The sequence below is a fragment of the Piliocolobus tephrosceles genome, chromosome 18 (genome assembly GCF_002776525.5).
Source record: "Piliocolobus tephrosceles isolate RC106 chromosome 18, ASM277652v3, whole genome shotgun sequence".
Lineage (NCBI taxonomy): Eukaryota > Metazoa > Chordata > Mammalia > Primates > Cercopithecidae > Piliocolobus > Piliocolobus tephrosceles.
The window spans coordinates 59,859,682-59,886,700 of NC_045451.1; the positions used below are offsets into that span (position 1 = coordinate 59,859,682).

The window sequence follows — 27,019 nt, forward strand, 5'->3', positions numbered from 1 at the left end:
AGAATTGGAAGGAGCAATATTTGAGATCATCCCAGAAAAAGGGTCATTTGGAAGCCCCAATAAGAAAAATTCATTTTCCAATCAAACCGTATTAATTTTAACAACTCCCAACCCACCAAAAAGCACTCCAAGTAATGAGAACCATAAAAGGAGGGAGGAAAACAGACATCGGTTCATGGGGCTAATAATTTTCTTCTGTTGTCAGAAGAGCCTTGTTCTATTATTAAACAATCAGCTCTCATGCAGCCTCCCTCCATTTCTGCAACCCCCTGGATTAGAGGGAGTCTCTCATTTCACTCTTCTTGGCCTTGTTGAAGAAGCACAGGTGACCCATAGGACATCAGATTCTTACAGACCATAAACTGCTGATATTCCAGGTAGTCAGACATTATTCAAAGGACCTGTTGCAAATCATGCCACTTTCTTTCAAAGTCAAGTTAGTATTTAATATGTGTCAGGTATTGTGCTAGGCACTTGGCATGGACTATCTCACTTAATCCTGTGATTTATATACTATTTGCCTGGATTTTAGATTAGAAAGATGAGAGCTGGATAACTTGCCCAAGGTCACAGAGCTCATCCACTGCCAAGCAGGGACGTGAAGCCTAGTGATCTGCTTGCATACCCAACACTCTTAACCATTGTTCTGGCCCACCTTATGATATCAGGGTGCATGTGGGCCTTACTGAATTCCCCAGAAAAACACACACATACTGGCTATGGACACTGTCCCTCCAAAGAGTAGCATTCACCAGGACTAAGGAAGACATTCCTTCTCTTGAAAGATTCAGACTGAACCCCACAGAATGACTAAGTGCAAGAAAAGAAGTAAAAAATACTGTACACTCAGGGAGCCACGGCTATATGCCACCATTCTGTATTGTGAAACAGCCTCCTGATTTCCTGAAATCTACTCAACAAAAATAAATAAAGAAAATACAAAGAGGCTGTTGGAATCATTTCTACGTATCTTCTGATAAGGGTAACGTCTGCAACCTCAGGTGAGTTTTGAGACTTCAAGGCACGTTGCCAAAGGAAAAAAGTGAAAGGAAATCGCTCTGTTCTTGGGCCAGAATATATTTCACTCACAAAGAAAAAAAAATCTGAACTTTCTAGAATGTTTTTAACCATTGATCCCAAACATCTTTGAGCTTATCATCTCAAATCTAATACTGGGTCCTTCCCACTTATAAAAACTGTCCCCAATGCACATGGAGAATGGTAACTAACCCCATGTGTCAACTTCAAATAAGCCAAGGTATAAAAGGTATAAAACAGCTCCAAAAGGACTATGCTTTGAAAGGAAGGCCTTCAAGCATTTTGCAAACTTCACATGCACTTGTTTTATATGAGTATCTATAGCCACATACAGCATAAAAAGAAAGCTTTGAAAAGGGAAGGAACTCACTGTACAGAAGACAAAACAATACCCTTTTTATTTTTAAAACTCTGGTGAAATAGGTTTCCATAGGACATCCCATTCAAAAAAAATTAATGTAAACCAACCTGCCTGTGGGTTAGTCACACTATACAGACTTCATCAGAGTGTTTACAGATACCTAGAGTATTTACAAATTCTATCCGTTAGGTAGTAAAGTGTTGTTGCAATTTTTCCAGCACATATTCCACAGTAAAATAAAGGGGGTATATTGGTGTTCTTGTATAAAAATCCTTAACAAATAGAGAAAGGCGATTTTCCTGAGAGAAGATTTGTTCTTGAAATATTTTGCTTTAACAATTGGAAATATAGAAATGGGATGTAGTTGTAAAAGAAGCATAAGAATGTCTAAGTTAACATTTTTCTTTTAAATTATTTTAAGTACCATTAAGTTAAAATGTTTACATTCATTATAAAAAAATGCTGTTAAATCTTATGCAAATGATTTAACACTGATTGCTGCAACGCAAATTGCACTTTTTAAAAAAATTATTGTATACATGGAAGAAAAATATCTTGTTTGCTACCCTGTTTACAAATTCTGACTGACTTCAGATCAGCCACACAATATGAACTTTGAGAAACGTCAGTCACAGTGTATGTTAAAGTTACAATGCAGTCTTGCAAACTGAGTAATATTTTTGACAAGAGACCTCATGAACCGACTCAGCCTCCAGAGATGTGTACCAAATGGCCTCAAGTGATCTTCTCCACGAACGCACGTGAAATCTGGATGTGGAAAAGGTATGAAGAAATTCTGGAACAACCAAAATTGATCAGAAGAAGCACATGATTTTGGACAAAATGCAAAATCTTTTTTAAAAAATCTCTCTCAATATTCCTTAGCAGGCAAGGCCCAGGTCCTGGTCCTGGTTTCTGGAAGCGGAGCAGGGTCCGCCCCGGAGGCGGGCTGGCTGGAGTGGCCCTGGCCAGAGAGGGAGGCAACGCGCCCAGTTGCACTGGCCCTTCCCTTCCATCTTCGCTCACTCTTCAGCAAGCCTCTTGGGAAAAACATCTCTTTCAAAATAAAGGCACGAGAATCCCGTTCTGTCAGCGCAGTCGCCACTGTCTGGACTGCTGCACAAAAGCAGACACGAGTGGAGTGAGGCCCGCGGCGGAGCCCTCCCTGCCTCTTGGCGGCATGGGCTCAGGCCAGGGCCAGGGCGCACCAGGAATCCTGTCGCACGGAGGACGTGACTTCGGCCGGCGAGGCCAGACTGACGCCTATGTAGAGCCCATCTTGACCCGAATACTTGAGCTCGCTGTTCTCGGGATTGGTGCTCTCTCCCGCGCCAGTCATCACTGGGGCACCCGCCTGGCAGAAGATGGGGACAGACAGGAGAGACGAGAAGGGGAGAGGCGGTTACCATCCTGCTAGTTAAACACATGAGAACTAATGAACAGGTCAGTGCAGCCAGGGCCAGAGCCGCTCCTGGGCGGATCCAGGGCAGGGGAAGTGAGGTCGGCATTACTATCCGGTGTCCCCAGCAAGTGGGGGCTTTTCCCTGCATTGCATAGGGCGCCACTGACCTGACCCTGGCCACCCAAGCCTTAGAAACTTTAGAACTCAGGGCAGGAGCCACTGGCAAGATGCAGAGCTGGACAAAAGGAAGGGGAACTGAAGGAATCCTATTTGTAAAAAGTGCCAAGTTCTAAGATCTCTGACAGTGAAACAAACCTCACTGTGTGGGTAAACAGGCATTAATGATGCACACACAACCTAATCATTTCCAAAGAGAAACGCGCGCATGTGCACACATACATACACACACACACACACACACACACACACACACACACACACAGCTCTAACAAGGCTTATTCAATGATGGCAAAGTCTTTTTAGACTTTTTAGAAAAGCTACACAGTTCAACATTCCCTGATAAGTGAAATTTTTTAGCACTGACTTCATGGAAAATGAGCCCGTGCATATACAGGTTTTAAAATCTACCTCATTTACCTTAATTCTTTACAAGAACAGTCCATATCTGAAGCAGACCACATTATAAAGAAAATGCTAACATCCTCTATCTGCCATGCATGATCATGGCAATGATTTCTTTTTTTTTTTTGAAACAAGGAGTCTCACTGTCTCCCAAGCTGGAGTGCAGTGGCACGATCTCAGCTCAGTGCAACCTCCATCTCCTGGGTTCAAGTGATTCTCCTGCCTCAGCCTCCCGAGTAGCTGGGATTACAGGCACGCACCACCACACCTGGCTAATTTTTGTATTTTCAGTAGAGACGGGGTTTCACCGTGTTGACCAGGCTGGTCTCGAACTCCTGACCTCAGGTGATCTGCCTGCCTCAGCCTCCCAGAGTGCTGGGATTACAGGCGTGAGCCACTGTGCCCGGCCACAATGATTTCTTGAAGCACAAGTTCACCTTTCCCCTCTTCCACCCATTCCTCCCATTCACATGAGAAAGGCCAAATAGGAAACATCATATAATTTAGTAGAATCAAACCAAAATAACTAAAATCTGTTTAGACAACAGTTTGAATAAACTTGCTTTTGAGAAGCTTTTTGAAAAATCTCACTATAATCATGTACTTTTTAAAATCACCTTTTTCCTTCTAAAAGTTCAGGAGCTCTTATTCCTTCCAAGCTTTCAGGGTTCCATTCTATAAATTACCAGATACTTGTTATTTGACAGAGGTAGGACATTGTGTACTTTTCAAAGAATTTCTTTTTTACATACATAATCCCATTAAATCCTTAAAACAGCCATTTCTCTGGCAGCAGACACAGGCAGAACAGAAAGGAAGCGTGCCGAGCCTCTGCAGCCTGCAAGTGAATGAGGTTCAACTCTACTGGTTTTTCCAACAAGATCTGGTTTGCTCTCAACCCTCACCATAAGCGCATGAGGCTGGGAGGCAGGACTTCAGGGAGCAAGCCCTCTGAGTCTAAACACCCCAACTTCCTTCCTCCCAACCAGACAGACCAAACCCAACCCCTCCACAGGTAACCACTCCTTCCCTTTCCAGCAGAAATGAGGTTTTATGAAAATCCAGCAACAACACTGGCCCCACACCCAAACTTTTGTTTACATAACGCAAATGTAAAGACTTAAACTGAGGGTTTTAGGTGCATTAAAAAGCAAATTTCACAAAATCAGTGAGATGTCTCAAGCTTCAGATGGATTCCTGTGGCAGTTCTGAAAGAGCTAAAATAATCCTGTCCAACGAATTGAATGCCATGAACGTGGTTATACTTATAAACATAGTGATTAACTTTAGCCCTTAATTCCAGACTCTACGAGAAGCAAATCCAGTGTGGATCCAGATTTAACCCTCAAATAAATAAGCAAAAGAATGATATTCCATTACAAAAGAATTAGTTATTTAGAAAGGAACTATTAGAGTGAGCTTCCTTATAATGATACATGTCACGTTCAACTTTGCATTGATTTTCTTATTCCAAAACAGGCACATCAGCATGCCTCTGACTAAATCTGACTTCACCGCAACAAGTGTTATTTTCTGAAATGGATAAGGTTCCTGAACTGGCCCAGGAAACAGCCCATCTCAAATGGCAGGGAAATGCCAAGACAGCAGAGGGGTCTGTCACCACCACCACAGCCAGCAACAAGAAACATAAGCAGGCTGGGCACGGTGGCTCGTGCCTTTAATCCCAACACTTTAGGAAGCCGAGGAGGGAGGATCACTTAAGCCCAGGAGTTTGAGACCAGCTTGGGCAACATAAGGAGACCCCATCTCCACAAAAAATACAAAAGTAAACTGGGCATGTAGTCCCAGCTATTTGGGGAGCTGAGGTGGAAGAATTGCTTGAGTCCAGGTGATGGAGGCTGCAGCGAGCTATGATTGCATCACTGCACTCCAGCCTGAGGGACAGAGCAAGATCCTGTCTCTAAAAAGTAAAAATTAAAAAAAAAAAAAGAAAAGAAAAAAAGACATATCGGCAAAGCACCAACTGACAGCCAGACACTAGACCAGGAGCCTGAAAGATAGTCACGCCCCAGGAGCTCCCAGGCTATGTGGGGAGCCAGGATCCATACACATTAGAAAGTCGACTGTTGGCTGCTTATCATGAATGACAAATGAATGGCTGAGACAGGAAGGTAGCCCAGGAGTCAGAAAAGGAATAGCAGAGGGCAAGGACTCCTGGGCAAGGAACCAAAGGCAGCCCGCACAGGAGCATGGGGAGGAGGGGAAGCAGCTTGGACTCTCAAGTCCTGTCCTGATTCAGTCCCCTGCTGAATGCAGTCCCCCTGAGCCCCCTCTGTGCCCAGGTCCTCACATTTCCCACCTCAGGGATGGCCGTGACAATTAAATGAGCTCATGTTTGTAAAAGCGAAGGCAAGGTGCCTTGCCATGTTAAACATTCCATAAAGGGAAGCTACAGAAGCAAAAGAGTGAAGAGACTATGTGGGAGAGGTAAACCAGAAGCCTGACATACAACTTTGTGTGCCTCAGTTTCCACACCTATAAAGTGGGATAAAAAGAGACACCTATGTCATAAGGTTATTGCAAGAATTAAATTGGCTAGGCCAGGCGCGGTGGCCCACACCTGTATTTCCAGCACTTTGGGAGGCTGAGGCAGGCGGATCACCTTGGGTCAGGAGTTTGAGACCAGCCTGACCAACGTGGTGAAACCTCGTCTCTACTAATACACAAAATTAGTGGGGCAAGGTAGAGCATGCTTTTAATCCCAGTTACTCGGAAGGCTGAGGCAGACTGCAGTGAGCCGAGATTGCGCCATTGCACTCCAGCCTGGGCAACAAGAGTGAAACTCCATCTCAAAAAAAAAAAAAAAAAATTAAATTGGTTAATATATGTAAAGCCCTTGTAACAGTGTCTGAGAACAGTAAAGATTATGTCAGTATAAGCTACTCTTGTTATCTAATTATTATTGTTAAGGTTAAGAGGCTTAGATGTAATTTATTCTCCTCATTCTATCCTTCAGCCCAGGCATGTTACCCCATCACCAGGCAGGGGCAGAAGCAGTGGGAACATAGTCGGAGCTCAAAGAGATCCACCTCCAGAATGACCCTATTCAAACTGTCACTGACAGTTCTTCACAAAAATAAATCAAAGTGTTCTGTAGCCATTCATTCAAAAGTCTCATGCCTCTCTTTTTTACTTTTTTTTTTTTTTTTTTTTTTTTTTTTTGATTGAGCCCCCCTCTGTTGTCCCGGCTGGAGTGCACTGGGTGCGATCTCAGCTCACTGCAACCTCTACCTCCTGGGCTGAAGAGATCCTCCCATCTCAGCCTCTCAAATAGCTGGGACCACAGACATGTGCCACCATGCCCAGCTAATTTTTGTATTTTTTGTAGAGATGGGGTTTCACCATGTTTCCCGGGCTATTCTCAAACTCCTGAGCTCAAGGGATCCACCTGCCTCGATCCCCCAAAGTGCTGGGATTACAGGCATGAGCTACCAAACCTGGTCACTCATTGACTCTTTTTCAACAAGCCACATTAAAGAAACGTGAACACCCTGAATGTTATTCTTACACCTGCATAACAATTCCAAAAGCAACTGGCCAAAATAACCTGTTTTTCAGACAAAACGTTAAGCTAAACCTCAAATTCCACGAGTGATGCACTCCTAAAAATGAATCTGCTCGTTTGCAATTAAAAGCAATAGCTGAGCCTGTCAGAAGAAAAACGGGGCAAGTACTTGTGCCCAATGCTTGGTAGCCTTATTTTATGTGTAGATATAATAATATTTAAACATGAAATACTGCAAAGAAAAGCTGATGTTACATGATAACACCAGTTCCCTCACTCATGGCTGGCAGGGCTACATTCCTGTACACCCAGCTTACAGAAGGCAGTTAGCTGCAGTGTCAAGAGCCATCCAGAAGTTTAGACCCTACTTTGCCCTGTAATTTCACTTCTGGAAATGTATTATAAGGAAATAATTCAAAAGAAGGGAAAGGTTCCGCAAAGGAAGCCAACCGTCGCAAGGTTACTTCTAATAGTAGAAACCAAAGAAACAATCTAATGTCGAATAACATGGGAACGGTTTAGAAAAGCAGGGTACATCCGCTCAATGAACTATTATGCAATTATTAAAAATAATAAGATCATGGAGCAAAATGGAAAAAAATCCTGTAACACCATGTTAAGCAAAAAACAGCAAGATATTAATGACATGTCATAACTGCAATTTATCCATGCACATGTGTAAGTATTACAAAGGTCCCCTGGGAGGAGGGGAGAAACAGGGGACTAGCTGAGAGGGCCAAGTCTATTAGGCATCTATAACTTTCTTTGAATATCTTTCTTTGAATACTTAAATTGAATTGCATAGTACATCTATTCAGGTTGGTGTCAAAGTAATTGCAGTTTTTGGCATTGAAAGTAATGACAAAACCCACAACTACTTTTGCACCAACCTAGTAACTTTGGGGATGAATAGAAGACATGAGTACCAGAAAACACAAGGCACTTGAGGGACAAGCCAACCTTGATGGGATCAGAAAGTGGCTTGAAAAAATAGGAGGGAACCAGAGTCGGGGCACTAACAGAAGGGCGGGTCAGAAGGGCTCCCATCCACCCCTGAAATCATCTCCCTGCCACCTGGCATAGGAGAGGGCCTGGCCAACCACACACATGTGAAACACACAGTTCCATACAAGTTAAAACACCGAACATGTCGACTCCATGCATCAGTGTAACTTCAGCTCTCAAAACCAATATTCCCTCACTCTGTCACCTAGGCTGGAATGCAGTGGTGGGATCTCGGCTCACTACAACCTCCGCCTCCCGAGTTCAAGTGATTCTCCTGCCTCAAGTCTCCAGAGTAGCTGGGATTACAAGTGCCCACCACTACACCAGGCTGATTTTTGTATTTTTGGTAGACTTGGGGTTTCACCATGTTGGCCAGGCTGGTCTTGAACTCCTGACCTCAAGTGATCCGCCTGCTTCGGCCTCCCAAAGTACTGGGATTACAGGCATGAGCCACCGTGCCTGGCCTCAAAACCAATATTCTAAAAGCAGAAGGTGTTCAGAGTTGGCACAACGACTCTTCTTAAGAAGCGTGGCTTGTCCTGTTATTGTTCATCTTTCAAGTCCCTTTCCCTCACTAATGATAGTCAAGAGCTGCCTGCTGAGAATCAGTACAATGTGTGTGTATGTGGGGGGGGGGGGGGGGGGGGAAATCAGAGAAAAATGTAATATGATCCTGGACCTAATACACACACATACAAACACACATATAAATTTCAATTGGTTAATATATTTTCCCACAAATAATTCAACCCTTGAAAGGACTTTAGTTCAGATTGCAGACATCGCAACCCAGCAAAAGCAGGCACTTCACTAACCTAGACCAACCTAAATAAACGTTCCTGAACAAAAGGGAGGGAGAGCTCCGGAATGCCCACAGCTCAACCATCCTCCCTCCTTTCAGCAGGCAGCACAGGCCAGGCGGAGGTCCCTGCTCTCTCCCTGATCAAAGTGCAAGGAGGGTGGAGCAGAAATCGGCTCTGTGTTTCCATTCAAGGCTTATCTGCCCTCCACCCTCCCACAGACAACTGAAAATGGAGGTACTTCCTGTTGAAAGAATGTGTTATCAGGGCCAGACCCAGCCTGGGCTTACCACTGAAAGCTGGCCGGGTTAGGTGGGAGACAGGCAGAGCAGCTGGGCTGGAAAACTCTCTCCAAAAGGAATAAATGACTTCAGGGAGAGCTTGGGCTGCTACAGATTGGGACGTGGAAAATATCTGCTAGCCTGAGAAGTAGCCACAGTTCGTCTTTAGATCACCTGGAATTTTTTTTTTTTTTTTTTCCTGTGAGGAGCCTTCACTCATTTTTGGACACATATCTGAAAAACCAAAGATTTCTGATTGGATCAACTCATGGAGACAAATGCCCATCAGTGTCTCTCTTTGTTTTCCTTCATTTCTCACATCCCATAATGGGGAGGGCGAGAGACAGCTTCTGATGGGAAGGCAACACAGCCGAGAAAAGGAAACCCTGAAAGGGCGTAGCCTTTTCCAAAGAAAAACATGGGTTCTTTGGCTTGTGGATTATGTGCATAAATTTCCTTTGAGGAAGAAAACCAGAGAGGAGTGTATCGGGCATGCTCTATCTTCCTTGCTGGAATCTCTCTTCGTGCAGTCTCGGTCTGAAGAAAGAAAACACGGCGCCCCAGGCAGGCTGAAGGACGACTGTGTGATCCTTCCCAGAGCAGACGACTTTGATGGTGATCACACTGCCTCCTTCACTGCAAGGCAGACTGTCGGCTCCCCCAGCCTCTAATCCGTCCTTCCTACACATCTGAGTGAGATTGTGCTTTCGGCTTTTTCTTGTGTGAGGGGAAGCCAGCCGTCCCTCACTGCCAAAGCTCTTCTCTGCTTTTGTAACCTCTAGGTTAGACTCCTGTGGTGCTTTATAGCTGCCTTCCTCAAAAGCGGAATTAAAAACTTTGTATAAATTCCAACAAAGGGGAAATGCTTTCCTGCAAATCGTAACTTCCACTATATAAACTACGATCATTTCAGTTTTTGGCTGGAGGTAACAGAGGACCAGACACAAAGTGACTCAATAATAGTTTAGAAGGTGACACATGAAAGACACATGAACACACAGATTCTGTCTCCACCAGGACATGTGAAAACCAATCACAATGAAACTCTCGAATTCTTAACAACTTAATAAAACAAAAAACACAGACAACTTCTCTCTAGAGGGAGAGTCACCGTCACCTCAGCTGATGACCGAACTATTCAGCAGAACAGTTCTGTATTTTTTTTTAATTCAACAAACAAATTCCTTACTGGAAATTTCACCAGCTGCTCCCCCACTCTGCCCCAACCCCTACCCCTCTAGCCCCTTCTAGGCCTGAGTAGGCAGGAATATAGCCACACCAAGGGATGCTGCCCTTTTCAAGAAGAGGAAAGCAATTCTATGCACGTAATCTATTCTGGACAAAAGAGCAAATTGTTTTATGTATCTGTGCACACTCAACAGCAAGCATGTTGTGGTGAAGAAAGGCACCAGTGAAACTTTGTAAGTACTCTGGGATTATCACCAAAATACTGGTGTACAAATAGAAATCGCAAGGGAGAGGGTCTGTCCCACAACTCGAAGTCAATGAGCACCCTAAAGAAAAAGCTTATCTTCTAAATGAATCAGAATGAATCACACTACTAATCTTCAAATTAAGTGGGACAGAATCCTGAGGCAAGATTTAAAACCTGGTGAATTATGATCTTAATTTTTATAACAAAACTCACTTTTCAGGAGATGGATGAGCATCTTAATCTCTCCATCTTCATTACAGAAAACATACCAATAAGCATTTACAATGCACTTAAACCACAAAAAGCATTAGGAAAGTACTAAATATCAGAAGGAATAAAAGATTTGCTATCAGAGAAATACAAATCTCTAAAATGTGTTTATTTGCTTAACACAGTAACTCTACACCTCTAAATGTCCCCATTAAGAAAGTGAGGATCTTATTCTAATATCTTGGGATGAAAAAAAAAATGCCATGCAAATAAAGCTGATCACTATTAACTTCCAAGACCCGTATTTAAGTAGTGCTATGCTTCTTAAACTTCAAAGAGGTCTCCAGGCATCTCCCACTTACTCTACACAATACTCCTAAGGACCAGATGGTAGGAATTACTTTTCCCCTTTAGTAGAAGGAGGAAAACAGAGGATTTACAGAACCTTGGCAGCTCGCTATACTCACACAGACAGAGCTGGAACTAGCGCCTGGCTGCTGGAATCTGTTTCCTCCCAGCTGCTAATCCGTGAACCCCCAGAATAAACTTTTGACCATATTCAGGCTTCACCACGAATCAAGCAACTAAATTTAATGACAGCTTTAAATGTAAAATACTTGTGTTTAATAAAATTAAAATATGGTTCTGCAGCATGGGGCCCGGCTCTGGTGAAACCGTGCCAAGCCAACAACCGAAACAGGCAGCACACCATCAAGTCGGATCATGATTTAAGCATCGTCAGATGTTGATTTGGAACTGTTTACTCATAAGACCCCAACAGGACATTAAAATCAATGCCTTGTTATGTATTTGTTCAAATCATTCTTAAAATATGAGGTTCATAAAATAATGTCTTTGTGCTCAGTCTCACAAATTCTGAGCACTGAGCCTTTAAAAAAGCCTGATGTGATGATGCGATGGGTAGCTGAGTGGTGAATTGTCATATTGCCAACACCTGTCTTTGGAGATGCTTTTTTAAATTATTAAAATTTCAGAGAAAATTAACAGGTAGGTCTAAACACGAACAGAACTAACAGATTGTACTTAATTCATATCCACTGGATCTTCATACTGCTAGTAACTCTTCTGGCAGACACCCATGAAATGCATAATAAATTACTTTTGTTCCAGTAAAGGAATTCGCTTTCTTCGAAGATTCATTTAGCAATAACCTTTCAGAGCAATCTAAGCCAGATTTCTTAAATTTGGCCATGTTTTCCCGTAACATTATTTCATGTTTTCCAACAATTATGTATATTCTTATAGAGGTGGTGGCGGCGGCGGGGGGAAGAAAATTGCAAAGAATCTGTAATTTGAAAGAAAAGCTGTGTTCTGGGATGAGGCTATAAGAAATGGTGAATAACTTCTACCCATACTTATTCTTTATCCAGTATTCTGGCTATCAGATAGTGATAATGAGTCACTTATTAAATAAACCAGAATTCTGTGATAAATTATGTGGACATACGTTACAAACTATTTAAAGCTTTACTGTTTCCTAATGTACATACAAAGCCATTGGATATTGATATAGCACACAATGCATTTTTTAACTATTTCTTACCATCCTCCCTGTCATACACACACACACACACAGGATTCAAAAAAAAAAAAAAAAAAGGAAGTCTAGAAAAAGCCTTGAGATCAGAATGAAAGTATGCAAATCCGCATGCTTGAACATTCCCTGCCGGGGTGATGTGTGACTTTCATGCGAAGGCCAATGTGGTCAGACAAGAACGTGAGTTATTAGAAGGGGCTGTGAACGTAGAAAGAAAGGGAGCCTGGCACATAGGGAGCATGAAGATAAAACGCCAACGAAATATTTATGTTCATGGCTTGTAGCATGTGGCAAGTGGGATATTAATAACTGTGATGATTGGTCAACTCCCTGGGAGTGGTAACAGCCCTGGACTGGGAGGCAGGAGACGTCGGTTCCAGTCCCGGCTTCAACACTGGCTTGTTTTGTGACCTTAAGGAGTCACTCCGGATCTTGGTTTATAAATGAGGCAATAATAATATCTAACCACACAACTCTCTCACAGATCCTTTGGGAGATTAATGATATTTTAACCCCTTTGCTACTCATTTAGAAACGAGTGTTTTGGACGATAGACTCTGAAAAAAAAAAAAAAGGTACTTGCCTCTTAAGAAATGTTTTTACAGTGATTTCTTCATAAACATTCATTAAAGACAATTTGAACATTCTGAAAAGTTCCAAAACTTCGCCTTTGCTTGTGTATGGATTTAAATCGCAGCATTAGAAGGATTTCAGTACTGCAATCTTGTGTTTCTCTTAAAAGAACCTTGTTATAGCCACATTAGGTATGTCAACAAAAGTTAATTTTTACTACTTTTTTTTTTACCTTAATGTTACCCAACTGCCATATTCTTACTACCATTACACATTAGATTTCTAAGTATAACACTGATAAGAAAATTTGCATTAAGTGCCTTAAATACTTTCTTGGTCAAGAGCAAAAAACTTCTCTCACACTGTTTTCCCACCTGCTTCAGTGGGAGGATATTTGGTGCTGAAATTATTCAAAGTTAGTCAAATTTCTTTAAGAAAACATTCTTTCTTCTCTCTAAAGATTTCAAAGAAATGAACTGATATCACATATTCATCTAACACGCTGTAGTGGCAACAACACTGACCGTATCAGCCAGACCTGTGGCCAATGTGAAACCATGCTTCTCAATTTGACACCGGACCTGAGAACTGTTCTTTACCTTCTGCATCTCACTTAGGAGGAGTAAAAAATAAAATGTATCTAAAGCACCTGGCACATAAAAGGTACCTGACAGGAACTAATTTCCTGCCTCCCTCTGTTCACTATCTTATAAGTGAGAGAGTATAGGAAAAGGAAAAACTTGCCCAAAGCAAGAGCACTATGATAAAATCGAAAACCAGTCCACCGCTGTTTGGCTCTCGAGTCCTCTAGAAGCTCTGTGGCATATTCAAGTTAAAAATGAAGCAGTAATTTTCTGCTTCAGCCCCAGCAGTCTCTTGTATCAGAGCTCGCCTTCATAGGTTCCTCTGAACAACTTAACAGTATAAGCACAACACAAGTCCTTCACAAACATTCCTTTCAGCTCTTTCACAGGAACTATCATTTTGTGACCAACCATAGTGCACAGTAAATCAAAAATAATTCCATCACTTGGAGAAAAAGACAGCAGAGTGTAAATCTGCTAATAGAGACTCCCCCTCTACTGGAAAATGCACGGTAAGCTACAGGACCGACTAAGGTGTTTTTCTATTTCTCCCATGGGATGCAAATATTATATATGAAATAAAATCTATAAAAACAATGTAAAATATTTACCTGCCTAAACTTTCTTCAGAGGCCTTATAAAGCACATCAAATAATCTTAACTTGAGTCAGTCCCCAGATCACTGCTGTAGGCCACAAGCACTTATGGGTGCTTAACTCCCTCAAATGACCACACAGCTCAGGGGTGACTACAGTAGGGAAATAGGTCTAGCTAAGCACACAGCGTCCCAGAAGCACACAGGGGACGAGAAGGATGACACCTATTTACTAGCAAGAAACAGAACAAAAGAGTGGTTAAGGTGCACCCAAACACGCCCAGATGCAGCCAGCGAGGAACCTAAGTCTCTATCTCTCAGGTTATTGTCCACCTCTCTTTGTGGAAGTTGCGTATCACCAGCAATGCCCCACAAAGGTGAGGAAACCCATTTCCCATCCCTAACACGCCATGTCTAATATGTTTCCATTAGAAGAGGTAACCAGGCAGCCACTCCAACCATCCTACCCCCAGAATCCCTGGAGGCAGAGAAATTGCAGCGTCTGCCTAAAGAAGGTCAGCGCATAGAATCAGCTGGCCGGAGATGTTTTTCTTCCCTAATTGTGAGGAGGAAACTCTGCTTGTAAACTTGACAAGCAGGCGCATGCTACATTGGTTTACATCAATTATCAAAATACAGAACCCTCCAGTAAGAAGGTCCTAATTGTTGAACTCAAGTGTACAGACAGAAAACACATTTGTCACTGAAGCAGGATTTAAATAAAGTCCATCACATCATTTGGGCCCTGACATTGATTTGAAATATTTTCAACTATCTACTTTCCACCCGTTCTATCAGCCTCACTTCCTGCCTTTGGCTTCTTACACCCTACACTCCAGCCACAATGAACTAACTATTTCCCTTCAGCTCCAAAGATTCCCATGCTTTCTTCTTTCCTGGATACCTCTGTCCCAATTTTTTCCCTGCAAAAATCCTAACTAATTGTAATTTCCTCTACTCTGTGAAACCGTCTCCAACTCTAGCTATCACTCCTTTAAAGCACGTCCAAATCTGACCAGTAGTAAGATCTATGTCCATACCTGTCTCTCTCCACCCGCCCCTACCACCTGCATGTTTTAAACAATTCCAGATGTGGCACTTTGTTTTACTCAAATGGAACAAGGACCAGTAAAGCAAGGGCTGGTCAGATACATTTCTCTCTCCATTTAACTTCAATACTTTGTGTTTAATGATAATTTCAATATTATACGGGTAGTTTTAATATTAACTTAAATAGGGTTTACATTTTTTTTCTCATTTTATTTCAGAAATAGAAAGACACAGGAGTCTTGCTATGTTGCCCAGGTTGATCTAACTCCTGGACTCAAGTGATCCTCCAGCCTCAGCCTCCCAAAGAACTGGGATTACAGGCATGAGCCACTGCACCTGGCCTAATTTTTTAAAACAATTATTTATAGAAACTATTTTTAGGCAGGCATAATATGTTCAGTGGCTTCTCATTCTCAGACATTGTCTTATTGCTAATTTTTCTGTAGCTGCCATTTTCAGATATTATTGCTAATTTCATCTCTAAATTAATCCCTATTACAAAAGAAATTAAGAAAAAAACTTTTTATCTATAAAATTTGGGGATTGAGCTACAAAGTATCCTACAGTTTTACAAAGTTTGAGTTATAAGAGGAGAAATAGGAGGAGTAGGGCCATTTGTGGACTACTTATTAAATCTTATTGCAGCAATAGAACATTACCATGTTTCTCTCCTAAATAACAACCAAAAAAAAAAAAAAAAAACTATAAAATACAATTCAGTCAATAAATGAAATTCAAGGGAAAAAAAGATTTTAATATTCTTACAATCCATAGAGAACAAAAGCCAAAGAAATTTTTTTTTTTTTTCCTGAGACGGAGTTTCACTCTTGTTGCCCAGGCTGGGGTACAACGATGCAATCTCAGGTCACTGCAACCTGCAACTCCTGAGTTTAAGAGATTCTCTTGCTTCAGCCTCCAGAGTAGCTGGGATTACAGGCATGTGCCACTGTGCCTGGCTAATTTTGTATTTTTAGTAGTGACGGGGTTTCTCCATGTTGGTCAGGCTGGTCTCGAACTCCTGACCTCAGGTGATCAACCCGCCTCAGCCTCCCAAAGTGCTGGGATTAAAGGAGTGAGCCACCGCGCCCAGCCCAAAGAAAATCTGATTATCTATTTAGATCAACTAAATATACATTTTTTAGTAAATCTGCATGGATAAGAAAATTCTTAGCCAGAAAGAAAGACTATTTTTGCCACAGAAAGTAACCATCTATCACAAATTACGTTTAAAATACATTTTTAATAAACAAAAATAATTTCAAAAGAAAAAGATAGGCAATATTTTAAGCAGGGCTGCATGGCCATGAGTCCTCCTGATCTCAGACAGAAAACACACTGCCCTCCCTGTGCCTCCAGCACACGCACAGCCTATATAACCAAGAGAAACTGAGTCATAAGGTGGTGAGGTCATTGACTTGCTGACTCTTATCTGAAGGAATGTCTCCTTTCTGCGCAGACACAGGTCTCATGAAAGCACAGATTAACAAGTATATAAAGCTAAGACATGAGGTTTCAGAGCAGCACAAACATTTTCATGGCGTTAGGACAACTTATCCCGGAAGAATGCCATGCACTAGGAATTATGCCCACACCTTCATTCCTGCTAGGGGAGGGGAGCCCTGGAGCCCCCTCTCCCAGAAGCAGAAAACCACAATACACCCCTTCCACAATACTCAGCTCCTGTGGCTCCTTTCACCCTGGCCAAGAGAGCTCAGGACGTTGGTGTCATGCTAAGGCCCTGGTGCCATCACTTAAATGGCCGCATGAAAGGCAGGTCAGAACCCTGTTCCTGTCATGTCCCAGGAGTTAAAATAAGCCTGCTGGGAATGCCTACCGGTGATCTACAACTGATTTTTCAAGGGGGAATTACAGTAAATAGCATGTTTCATATGGGCCTCTGGAACAGTTTTTTACTTCCTTGCTATAACTCACAGTCATTAAAGAAAGGCAGTGATACTGCTACTTACACCTCTAAATGGAGGGATATGTGGTCCCCAGTTCCATCTTCTGCTAGGAGTGTGCCTGAGATCGCCCTTTGCTTTGTAGCTCCGTGGCCCCATCAAACTAGGGTCACCCTGCACTACTAATTTCTACCAGTCAGTCACAGGGAGCGCTGGAGATCCATGGGGTGGACGCATTACCTTAGGAGGCTTAAACTCCAAGCCAACCTCAGTGCTGTGTATGTAATACATATACTTTCTAAACACCAGATACAACCTGGCTATGTGGATCTGATATTTTCTTCACCCACAGCATTTCACAGAATCCTATAGGCAATCAGTCACAAAGCCAGCTGCCTTCTAACATCACGCACTGTGACCAAAATGGGAAAATGACACACCTTTGTCAACACAGCCACTTTTTAAAAATGCTTCTACCAGCTGTTCACAGATGGCTCCTCCAGCAGACTCTTCATAGCTACTCAGCTGCCACATGGGCCATGCCATACACATGAAGGCTCAGCCCACCCAGAGAGGACATCAAAAAGTGCTAAGGGATCTACGGTCATATGCGGGCACGCCATGAAAACAACCTGGGGAAACCACTCAAGCCTACTACAGGTATTCTTACAGGGGGACAGCTTCCAAAGGCAGCCAGCAGACGAGTAGCTGTTTCCCCACAATGGCCACAGCAGGTAGAGGCTTTTGGAGACATCCATGAAATAAAACCCTGCAAGCCCAGGCACCAGCCGTGTGCTAGGAACAAGGCCAGGAGTCAGTCCCCAGTCCCTGGGGAACTGGGGAGGTCTGTAGGCAGGCTGGCAATCCTACCCCCTGCCCAGGTAATTACAGTCAGACAGCGTTTCTGCAGCCCAGCCCAGAGGCTGGACAGATGCCCCCTGGCTGCAGCTCACACCAGCCACTCCCAGCTTCTCAGTCCCCATGGAGGCTGCCTAGGCTACCGAAGGGATGGAAGCTTGCAGCTGAAGACCTGGTATGAAACTAGTACTCTCAAACTCCATCCTTAACATCCTTGTTGCTTTGCCTCCTCCCTGGTGGGGAACTGATCTTTCCTCTGAAGAGCACTGACCAGCAAGCCACCTCCATTTGCTCTGTCCCTGGCAAGAGATCCTTGGACAACAAGCCTAGGGCCAGAGATAGAACTCCCAAGGCCCTTCTAGCCAGACCATAGCCCTTTCCACTGCCTTTTCACTCCTTTCCCTGGAGGGCAACTGATAGGACTTGCTAATAGCCAATTTGGAAATTTTACATCACAAAATCACAAGACTCCACACACAATGGTTCCAAGTCCCCAAGCCCACTGTTGGGTATATATCGACTTCAGTGCAATTTATCATTCAAATTAGTCTTTTTGCCACATTTAAGCTGGACTATACCACCAACAAAAGTGACTTGGAGCTGGCAGCAGTCCTCACTTCAGTTAGGAGAGAGGCAGCTCCCTCCCTGCTTTAGAAAACCAAATTGTTTTGCCTCTAGCTACATAATTGCTCCTGAGGACTAGGGCATAATAAAGGATATTTTTAGGCCAGGCGCGGTGGCTCCCGCCTGTAATCCTAGCACTTTGTGACACCGAGGTAGGCGGATCACTTGAGGTCAGGAGTTCGAGACCACCCTGGCCAACATCCCGTCTCTACTAATAATACAAAAAAAAAAAAAAAAAAAAAATTGGCCGGGCGCGGTGACTCACGCCTGTAATCCCAGCACTTTGAGAGGCCGAGGCGCGTGGATCACGAGGTCAGGAGATCGAGACCATCTCGGCTAACACGGTGAAATCCCGTTTCTACTAAAAATACAAAAAAATTAGCTGGGCGTGGTGGTGGGCTCCTGCTAGTCCCAGCTACTCGGGAGGCTGAGGCAGGCAGAATGGCGTGAACCTGGGAGGCGGAGCTTGCAGTGAGCTGAGATTGTGTCACTGCACTCCAGCCTGGGCAACAGAGTGGAGACTCCATCTCAAAAAAAAAATTAGCTGGGTGAGGTAGTGTATGCCTATAATCGTAACTTCTCGGGAGGCTGAGGTGGGAGGATTGCTTGAATCCAGGAGGTGGAGGTTGCAGTGAGCTGAGACTGCACCATTGCACACTCCAGCCTGGGTGACAGCAAGACTCAGCCTCAAAAAATAGAAAACAAAAGTTTTTAAATAATCTTTTCATTTTCCAAGAAACATGTTCCATTTACCACTTTCATTCCTCAGTTACATCTAACCTGCCTGTAAAACACAACACCCTGGCATGGAGTCCACCTTTATAAAGCCTAAAAACATTCTTTACCATGAGTCTGCAACAAAAAACAACTAAAAGGTTTCTTCCCTTGTGAAACTCTGAAAAGATGTTTTGTTTCATTACAGAAAAAGCTCAAAAGAATTTGGGTCGGAGGACAAAGAAAAATATCAAATATAATTTTAAGCACAGTTTAAACATTCTGTTTTAAATATTTAATTTTTGTTTGTTAAAGCCAGTAAAAATACAGTGGAAAGAAACCAGGTCTGTGATTCCCAAACACCTCCGGGGCAGTAGTTCCAATTTCACCTGGGGCACTTGTTCAAAAACAGATATCCAAGCCCCACACCCAGAGACTCTGACTTGGAAAATCCAGGGTGGGGCCCAGGAATCTCTAGTATTTTAAAGTACCCCGAATAATTTCAGGATAAAACTAAATGTAGAAAACAATTACTAAGTAAATAGGCATTTAAATGCTGGTGTTTAGTCCTAATCTAGTCTCAGTATAGTCCCAAGGGTCACAAGGGCACATTTTAGAGTCCTGCTTCCCGGAGGCCCTGCCTTGGAGCTCACTGAGGTCTGAGGAAAGGCCCAGTATTTTTTCGAAGGGCATTCCAGGTAAATCTGGGAAACATTAGGGTGGGAAAATGCTCTTTACTTGAGGCAAACTGAGTTTTGGTCACAGCTTTACAAGAAACTAAGTCTGTGATCCTCACAAAGACGCAGGCATCTCCTGTCCACAGTGGCACAAATCACTTCTAGGTTTTGTCATAGCTGACATAAACCCCAGTACAATTAAGGTGCATTAGAAGAAGGCAAGCTCTCCCAGCAAGAACACAACTGGGCAAAGGAAATCAGTGAATACAGCAGCACATAACGCTTTACGATGAGCTTTGCTTTGGGTGGATGACAAAAAAAGGCTGGAATTGATACGATCAACAAAAGCTACTTAAATGTTACGGGCACTGTGATCGATGACACCACTGACCTCATAGTTCTTCTGATCTACATTAGAAATACATAAATATATACATTAATATATATAGCAACTCTGATAAAAACCTGGAAATAAAACAATTTAAAACTCTTTAAACCAAAACTTCTTGCTTTTACTTGGGTTAATTTAGCCATAAAGAAAATGATACAGATCTTAATTAAGAGGTTTGTAAAGTACTTAAGTTTGTCATTTTGTTGACATTTAAATGTAATTTCCTCTGAAAACTATTCTTAGGTATCAACTAACTAAACTGAACTGTTGGTTTAGATTATTGTACTACCAGATAAGATAAAATTTGAGATAATTTACCAGAGAGCAACCCAGTCATTTAGGAGTCTATGCTGTTTTAACACTTACCCCTGAGGCTGTCGGTTGTGTTGTGGGGGAAGTATTTTTGCTGCAATCATCTGAGTTAGAAGAGGTGGAAGTTGGAGTCATGGGAATGGAATTATTGCTATTACCTGCAACAGCCAAAATTAACCTTATAAATACACATATGCTCTACTGTTAAGGTTGGCAAATACTTTACAGTCAAATGTCATTTTAGTATATTTACCAGAGCAAGTCTTTGATTTATTTATGTTCTTAGGTTTTCGTTTCCTGGTTTGAATTCCCTCTTTCTTCATAGCAAGTGGTCTGGGCACCTAAAAAATTTTCACATAGGCCATAAATTTAATATTATATTGAAGAAAAATCAAAGACCCAACATTGGTACTAAAAGCCCTCATTTAAAAGAATTTGGCAGCCGTGGGCAGTGGCTCATGCCTGTAATCCCAGCACTTTCGGAGGCCGAAGCAGGCGGATCATCCGAGGTCAGGAGTTCAAAACTAGCCTGGCCAACATGGCGAAACCCTGTCTCTACTAAATATACAAAAATTAGCCAGGCACAGTGGCAGGCACCTGTAATCCCAGCTACTTGGGAGGCTGAGGCAGGAGAATCACTTGAACCCAGGAGGTGGAGGTTGCAGTGAGCCAAGATAGCACCACTGCACTCCAGCCTGGGCAACAAAGTTAGACTCCACCTCAAAACAAGAAAAAGAAACAAGAAACAAAAAGAACTTGGCATACATTTCAATCCAATTTTTATACACTCAAGAGATCCCACGTGCACAAATTTTATACACTCAAGAGATCCCACGTGCACAATTTTATACACTCAAGAGATCCCACGTGCACAAAGACTACACTTTCCTCATCACATGCAGAGATTCCTTCAGAAAGAATGAGATGATTTGTCAAGGAGAATCTAATTCCTTCAACTTAATGTTTATTGTTTGAAATGAGTAGCTATTCATTGAATAAGAATTATTTCAAAGAGATCATGTATTTCCTTCCTCCTACAGATGCAAGGTTACTTTTCTATTTTTTAAGATTGAGGTGTTTATAATGCTTTGTGCAATCCTTTAAAATGAACTATGAAATATTTCAAACTGTAACTATTCAATGCATTATTCCTTTGCATAAATGTCTGATCACATTCAAAATGTTTAAGAGATATAGACCAGTGATTGTGCATTTTTGATTGATTTCCTTAATTGTGCAGTTTTAAAAATGGTTACCACCATATTACCCATTCTAAAATATACATTTTTCACATTTTCGCATTTGGAAAACTGGAATGTGTCTTAAATGAACGTTTGCAATAGTTCAATTGGTGGCATTTTTTGTTTCCTACTTGTGCATAAGATAATATTTCATATTATAATTAAAACACCTTCGATTCAATAAAGTAAATATATTCAGTATGTACACTGAATATATTAAACATATTCAGTAATAAATCGTATGCATTCAAATTTTTCACTTGAGTATCTTTCATTTGCTGATTTTTTGTAACTGAAATGACATACAAACCAGACACTAAATGTACATATAAGTGAGCAGAATACATGGCATACCCCATGGAGTTTCATGTAGAGTCCACAAGCATTGCACACGGGTTCACCCTCGGCGTTTCTGCGCCATAAGGTGGTAGTTGTGGTGTGGCAGTTGGCACAGGACAATCCAAGCCGCCGTGATGAAGGCTAGAAACAGTACAAGAACATAAGTGGAAAAACATAAGTGACATATATATATATACTACATACATACATTAAGGTATTTTGTCCCTGTCATCAACAAGCATGTATCTGTTTTATTATAAATGAAATGGTCCTTAAGAAAAAAAATTGCAGTGTACTTAGACTGACTTTTCTGGACCAAGAAATCTGAGGTCTGCATAGTGTGCTAGACCCCATAGATTTGATTTACTCCTCCAGCTACCCTGTCTCCATGGATTCAAGAATACCAGGGAGCAGTCACAGAGTTGGCCAACAACTTCATGCAAAGCTTTTACCAGCGTCCTAACAAGGAGAGTTTCACCCACGGTTTCTTCTCCAATTTAGAGTTTCCCAGATACTACTGGTATCTTTTTTAGGGGAATTAAAAGATTTTCTAAAAGTTGGCCAAATAGAGTTATATTCAAAACACACCGGAAGTAACAACACAGGTAGACATCAACATGAGAGTGCCCCCCACCTCCCCCCCAGCCCGCCCCCTACCGGGGACAGCAGTTGGCGGTGCACTATCACAGGTCTGAGATTTAAGTCATGAAATGCAATCACAAGCCACTTGCCAATGTGCTAAATGGCTCTGGGCAGTCTCCACTTCCCCTGAAAACTGGAGATTATCAGGTCTGTTTCTCAGATATATGTAAAGGAGTAAACCAGAAACTTTGAAAGGGCCTTTGAAAGTAGATTAATGGAAACTTTGAAAGTACATTAATGGAAATGGATTTCAGAAGAGGGGTAAATGTTTTATTAAAAAAAAAAGAAAGAAATATATTTGAGCACATTCCATAGTTACCATCATGATTGCCTGCTGCCTGTATTTTTGTTTTATCTATTTTACAAAAGATACAAGCAAATTTTATGGCATCATCTTAATGCTGCCATTGTCTTAGATGCAGTGATACTAATATATTTGCCCTATCAGTATTATTCTCAACTTTTGTTCATACAAAGGGTTAACTGGTATTACCAGAAAAGGTAAAAGGCCACCTGTCTGCCACTGCCACTCCCATTTCCATGTTTTCTTTATGCCCACAACATCCTTAAAGGGAATTTATTATCTCTGGATTACTACATGTTAATTATAAAGGATGGGAGTTTAAGCTAATGTAATTTCCTACCCAGAACGGCAAAATATAAAACTTGTTTTTAAGTTGCCAAGCTTAAATTTCCTTTTAAATGCTGTAAATTACTATAAAAATTGTGACACAGCTTCGGTTAAAAAAAAAAAAAAAAAAATGGATGCTTGCTTCCATAGTAAAATTGGAAGGATACAGAGAAGATTAGCATGGCCCTAGCACAAGAATGACACCCAAATTCGTGAAGCTTTCCATATTAAAAAAAAAATAAATTAGAGAAAGATTCGGGACCAAACTAAGTTGAAAATTACAAAATTTGCGAAGTTAAGAAAAATCAATTGTAAAGAATGAAGAAGAGAAATGTAAATCGAATATGTATCGAATATTCACAGATTACAGGACAGAGACTTCCAAAACTTTTGCTGGCAAATTTAAAAGATGAAATTAAAATTTGCATTTATGATTCACATCCTGTTGCATTACTTAGCATCACTCTTTACAGATAAGTTATAAACACAAAGAGACACTGGCAAACGTTTTAGCACTACAACATTTCTAAGAAGTCAGCGCTAAGAATCAATTCGCCTTTAGTCGAAATGAGTATGCTTGGCTCACAGGAGAGCTACCTGGGAAACTGCTAAAATCACAACATATTAACAAAACTTTACACATCCAGGCTTTTCTTTTTTCTTTGTGGTTAAAAGAAAATAATTTTTTAGGAAAGGGTTCCTTTCTCTTCATAAATGTGAAATCAGTAAACGAGGGACAGGAAGGTTCACTTTATAAACCAGTCATTTATGACAGTTTCCAGTGGAATTTGGAGCCAATGTGAAGCAAACTTGTTATCAGAATTTGCCATTATAACAAAGGACTTTATGACTGTCAACTGCAGATCATAAGTGAAGCCAGTCCTCATAAACATGTGAAATGCAGGTGAATAGGTTATAAAAGTTCCTTGTAACAAGTGATCTCAGTCATACTCCTCACTGACAAGGAATTCAAGTTACACCATAAATCTCTTATTTTGCAATGTATTGCAAGTTCAGATTCACAGTGATTGGTTCTATACTGCTGGCTAAACAAACTTGAGTTCAACATTCTGTTTCTGAGAACTAAGCCAGATCCATCAAAACCATAAATAAGAAGCCCACAAGGAGACCTCATTGATAGTGACACACCCTTCAATTGGTATCATTTATAACCCATTTACAAAGCATATTTGCTGACCTTGGTTATGGCCAAGACACCTGCTAAGCACAAAGAAAATTAATTGATTCAGAAATGCTAAAAACTGGTTTTTTTTTTTTTCTTCTAAGTTATTTCTACTGGTACATGCACAAAACAAATGGCACTATCTAAATATGTTACTAGATCAAATTTATAATGCAACTGGAACCTAAATGGCTACTCTTCCACCAAATTTTTGCTCAATCTCTAGAAAATGTTACCTTTGAGAGTTCAGTTAGTACTCAGCTCAATGTGCCTTTCCAGAAAAATAAATCAGTTTCATTGTTCGTGTGTTGTCTATTATATGAACACAAGGAACTTCTGTCGGATATTTTCCACTTACTACTTTTTCTTCTTTAGTATGATGCATTTAAGAAAAAATGAAACTCACAGAGAGTCACACACTGCAGCTAAAATTTCTTTAAAGAAAATTTTAAGCTGTGGGAGGTTGTGACGAGTGTAAGGCATATACATTCATTAAATTACCCTCGGCCACTTTATTTTAAATGCATTAAAACAAAACCAACCATAAAACTAATTGCTTCTCTTTAAGGCGTCAGACTTACATTGTGATGTAATTTCACTCTAATCTATTTAACACAAACAACATGTGTAGCATTTGCTCCTGCTAATTAGAGTATAACAAATAAATTACTGGGACACTTAAGACGTCTGGCATCTAACTGTAACATATTTAGCTTTAAAGGGTTATTAGATTATGAGTACTTCGCTAAACAAATGTTAGCCTTACAATGGGGCTGGTGAAAGCTTTCCTTTATTTTCTCTAACCATTACAGCGGTAAATACTCTCTCCGGCTAAGAAGCACACATAACAATGACAATACAAGATTAATCCCTGAAATCAGGATTCCCTTACTTTAAAACAAGGTGGCCGGGCGCGGTGGCTCACGCCCTTAATCCCAGCACTTCGGGAGGCGAGGCGGGACTTCACCTGAAGTCGGGAGTTCCAAATCAGCCTGACCTACATGGAGAAACCCTGTCTCTACTAAAAATACAAAAAAATTAGCTGGGCGTGGTGGCGCATGCCTGTAATCCCAGCTACTCGGGAGGCTGAGGCAGGAGAATCGCTTGAACCCTGGAGGCGGAGGCTGCAGTGAGCCGAGATCACGCCACTGCACTCCAGCCTGGACAACAAGAGTGAAACTCCGTCTCAAAAATAAATAAATAGATAAAAAGTACAACGTGTGTGCGAATTGGCGAATATGCTCAATTTAAGAACATACACACCACACGTTTTCTCAAGTTCTACGAGGTTCTCTGATTTCGAAATAACAAAAGTTAGAGCAAATAAATTTTCACCAGGTTCAAGGGCAATCCAAGATACGGAATTTGGGGATACACCTGAGGATAAGAGGTAGAAGTGACCAAGAAGGTGGAAAGGACAAAGTAAAAGGCACCCAAAAGAATGTGGCTGTGAGGAGGCGAGAGGGTGGGTGGATTTCTGGCATATTCTATTCGGGGGGTTGGATGGTATAAGTGAGCATGGTTTTTCAAGGATAAAATCTAAACCATACACAGTGAAAAAAGTCTTCCTTCGCCCAGCCTCGGTAGGTCTGTTTTTCTCCTCGGGTTACCATCACCAATTTTTTTGCCTATCTTACCAGAATTATTACAGTGCTTTGGCAAGTACACCTACAGATATACAGTTGTTGTTTTTTTTTTTTTTTTTCTTTTTTTGCTTGAAACATGGTAACATTTTGCACCTTCCTTTTTTGTTTGTTTTTGTTTTTGTCATTTAGGAACGTCATTCCCTGCGCGTAAATATGTGGAAAGGCTATCTTGGCTTCCCAGACGCCGGTTTCGGGGTAACCTCCACTTGGGCGCCAGCGGGTGGGCGTTGGAACAGCCGGGACAGGATGGTACCGCTGGGTCCCAGCTCGGGTGGGACCCGGGCGGCCGCACCTGTCCCCGGGGAGGGGGACGCCGGAGGCAGGCAGAGCCAGGGCGGGGCGGGCAGGGCCAGGAGAGCCCGGGGCCCGGCCGCGAGCCAGGGGCAGGGCGGGTCACACTCACCACGCGCTTCTGCGGCTTGATGAGGGGCCGGCTGAGGCCGTTCATCTTGCTGTAGAGCCCGCAGGCGTTGCACAGGTAGTGGCCGGTGCCGTCCCGCCGCCACAGCGGCGTCTGGATGGAGCCGCAGTTCACGCACTCGCGGCTCTCGGACAGGTCCTCCAGCAGGTCTGCGGCGACAGGGGGCGAGAGGGCGCGTGAGGCCGCGCCGGACCCGTCCCTCCCCGCATCACCCGGGGCACCCCGGCCCCCAGCCCGGGTGTCCGGCTTCCCTGCCCGCACCCTTCCCGGCTGAGCTTTTCTCCTTGGCAGCAAAGCCAGGAGCAGGGTTTTTATTTCGTCACCATCGATCCGCTGACCATTTGTCCAATACTTCTGCACGCCCGGGGCGCCCCAGTAGAGACCCCGGGAAAGAGACAGTGCTGGAAGCAGAGGACGTCAGAGTCCGAGATGAGCGGTG

General features: G+C 42.3%; 1 protein-coding gene and 1 pseudogene across 1 annotated transcript in view; one reads left to right on the forward strand and one right to left on the reverse strand.

Annotated features, from left to right (window-relative positions):
• Positions 1–855: 855 nt before the first annotated feature.
• The window catches only part of GATA6 (GATA binding protein 6), a 33,423-nt gene continuing 7,259 nt past the window's right edge, over positions 856–27,019 (reverse strand). The window contains exons 3-7 of the mRNA XM_023207510.2: positions 26,563–26,729; positions 22,073–22,198; positions 20,731–20,818; positions 20,532–20,635; positions 856–2,753 (exon numbers count right to left, since the gene is read on the reverse strand). Coding sequence (XP_023063278.1) covers positions 2,586–2,753; positions 20,532–20,635; positions 20,731–20,818; positions 22,073–22,198; positions 26,563–26,729 — 653 coding nt within the window. The 3' untranslated portion in view covers positions 856–2,585. The remainder of the gene's footprint in view (positions 2,754–20,531; positions 20,636–20,730; positions 20,819–22,072; positions 22,199–26,562; positions 26,730–27,019) is intronic.
• Positions 23,463–23,562, forward strand: LOC111539801 (annotated as a pseudogene).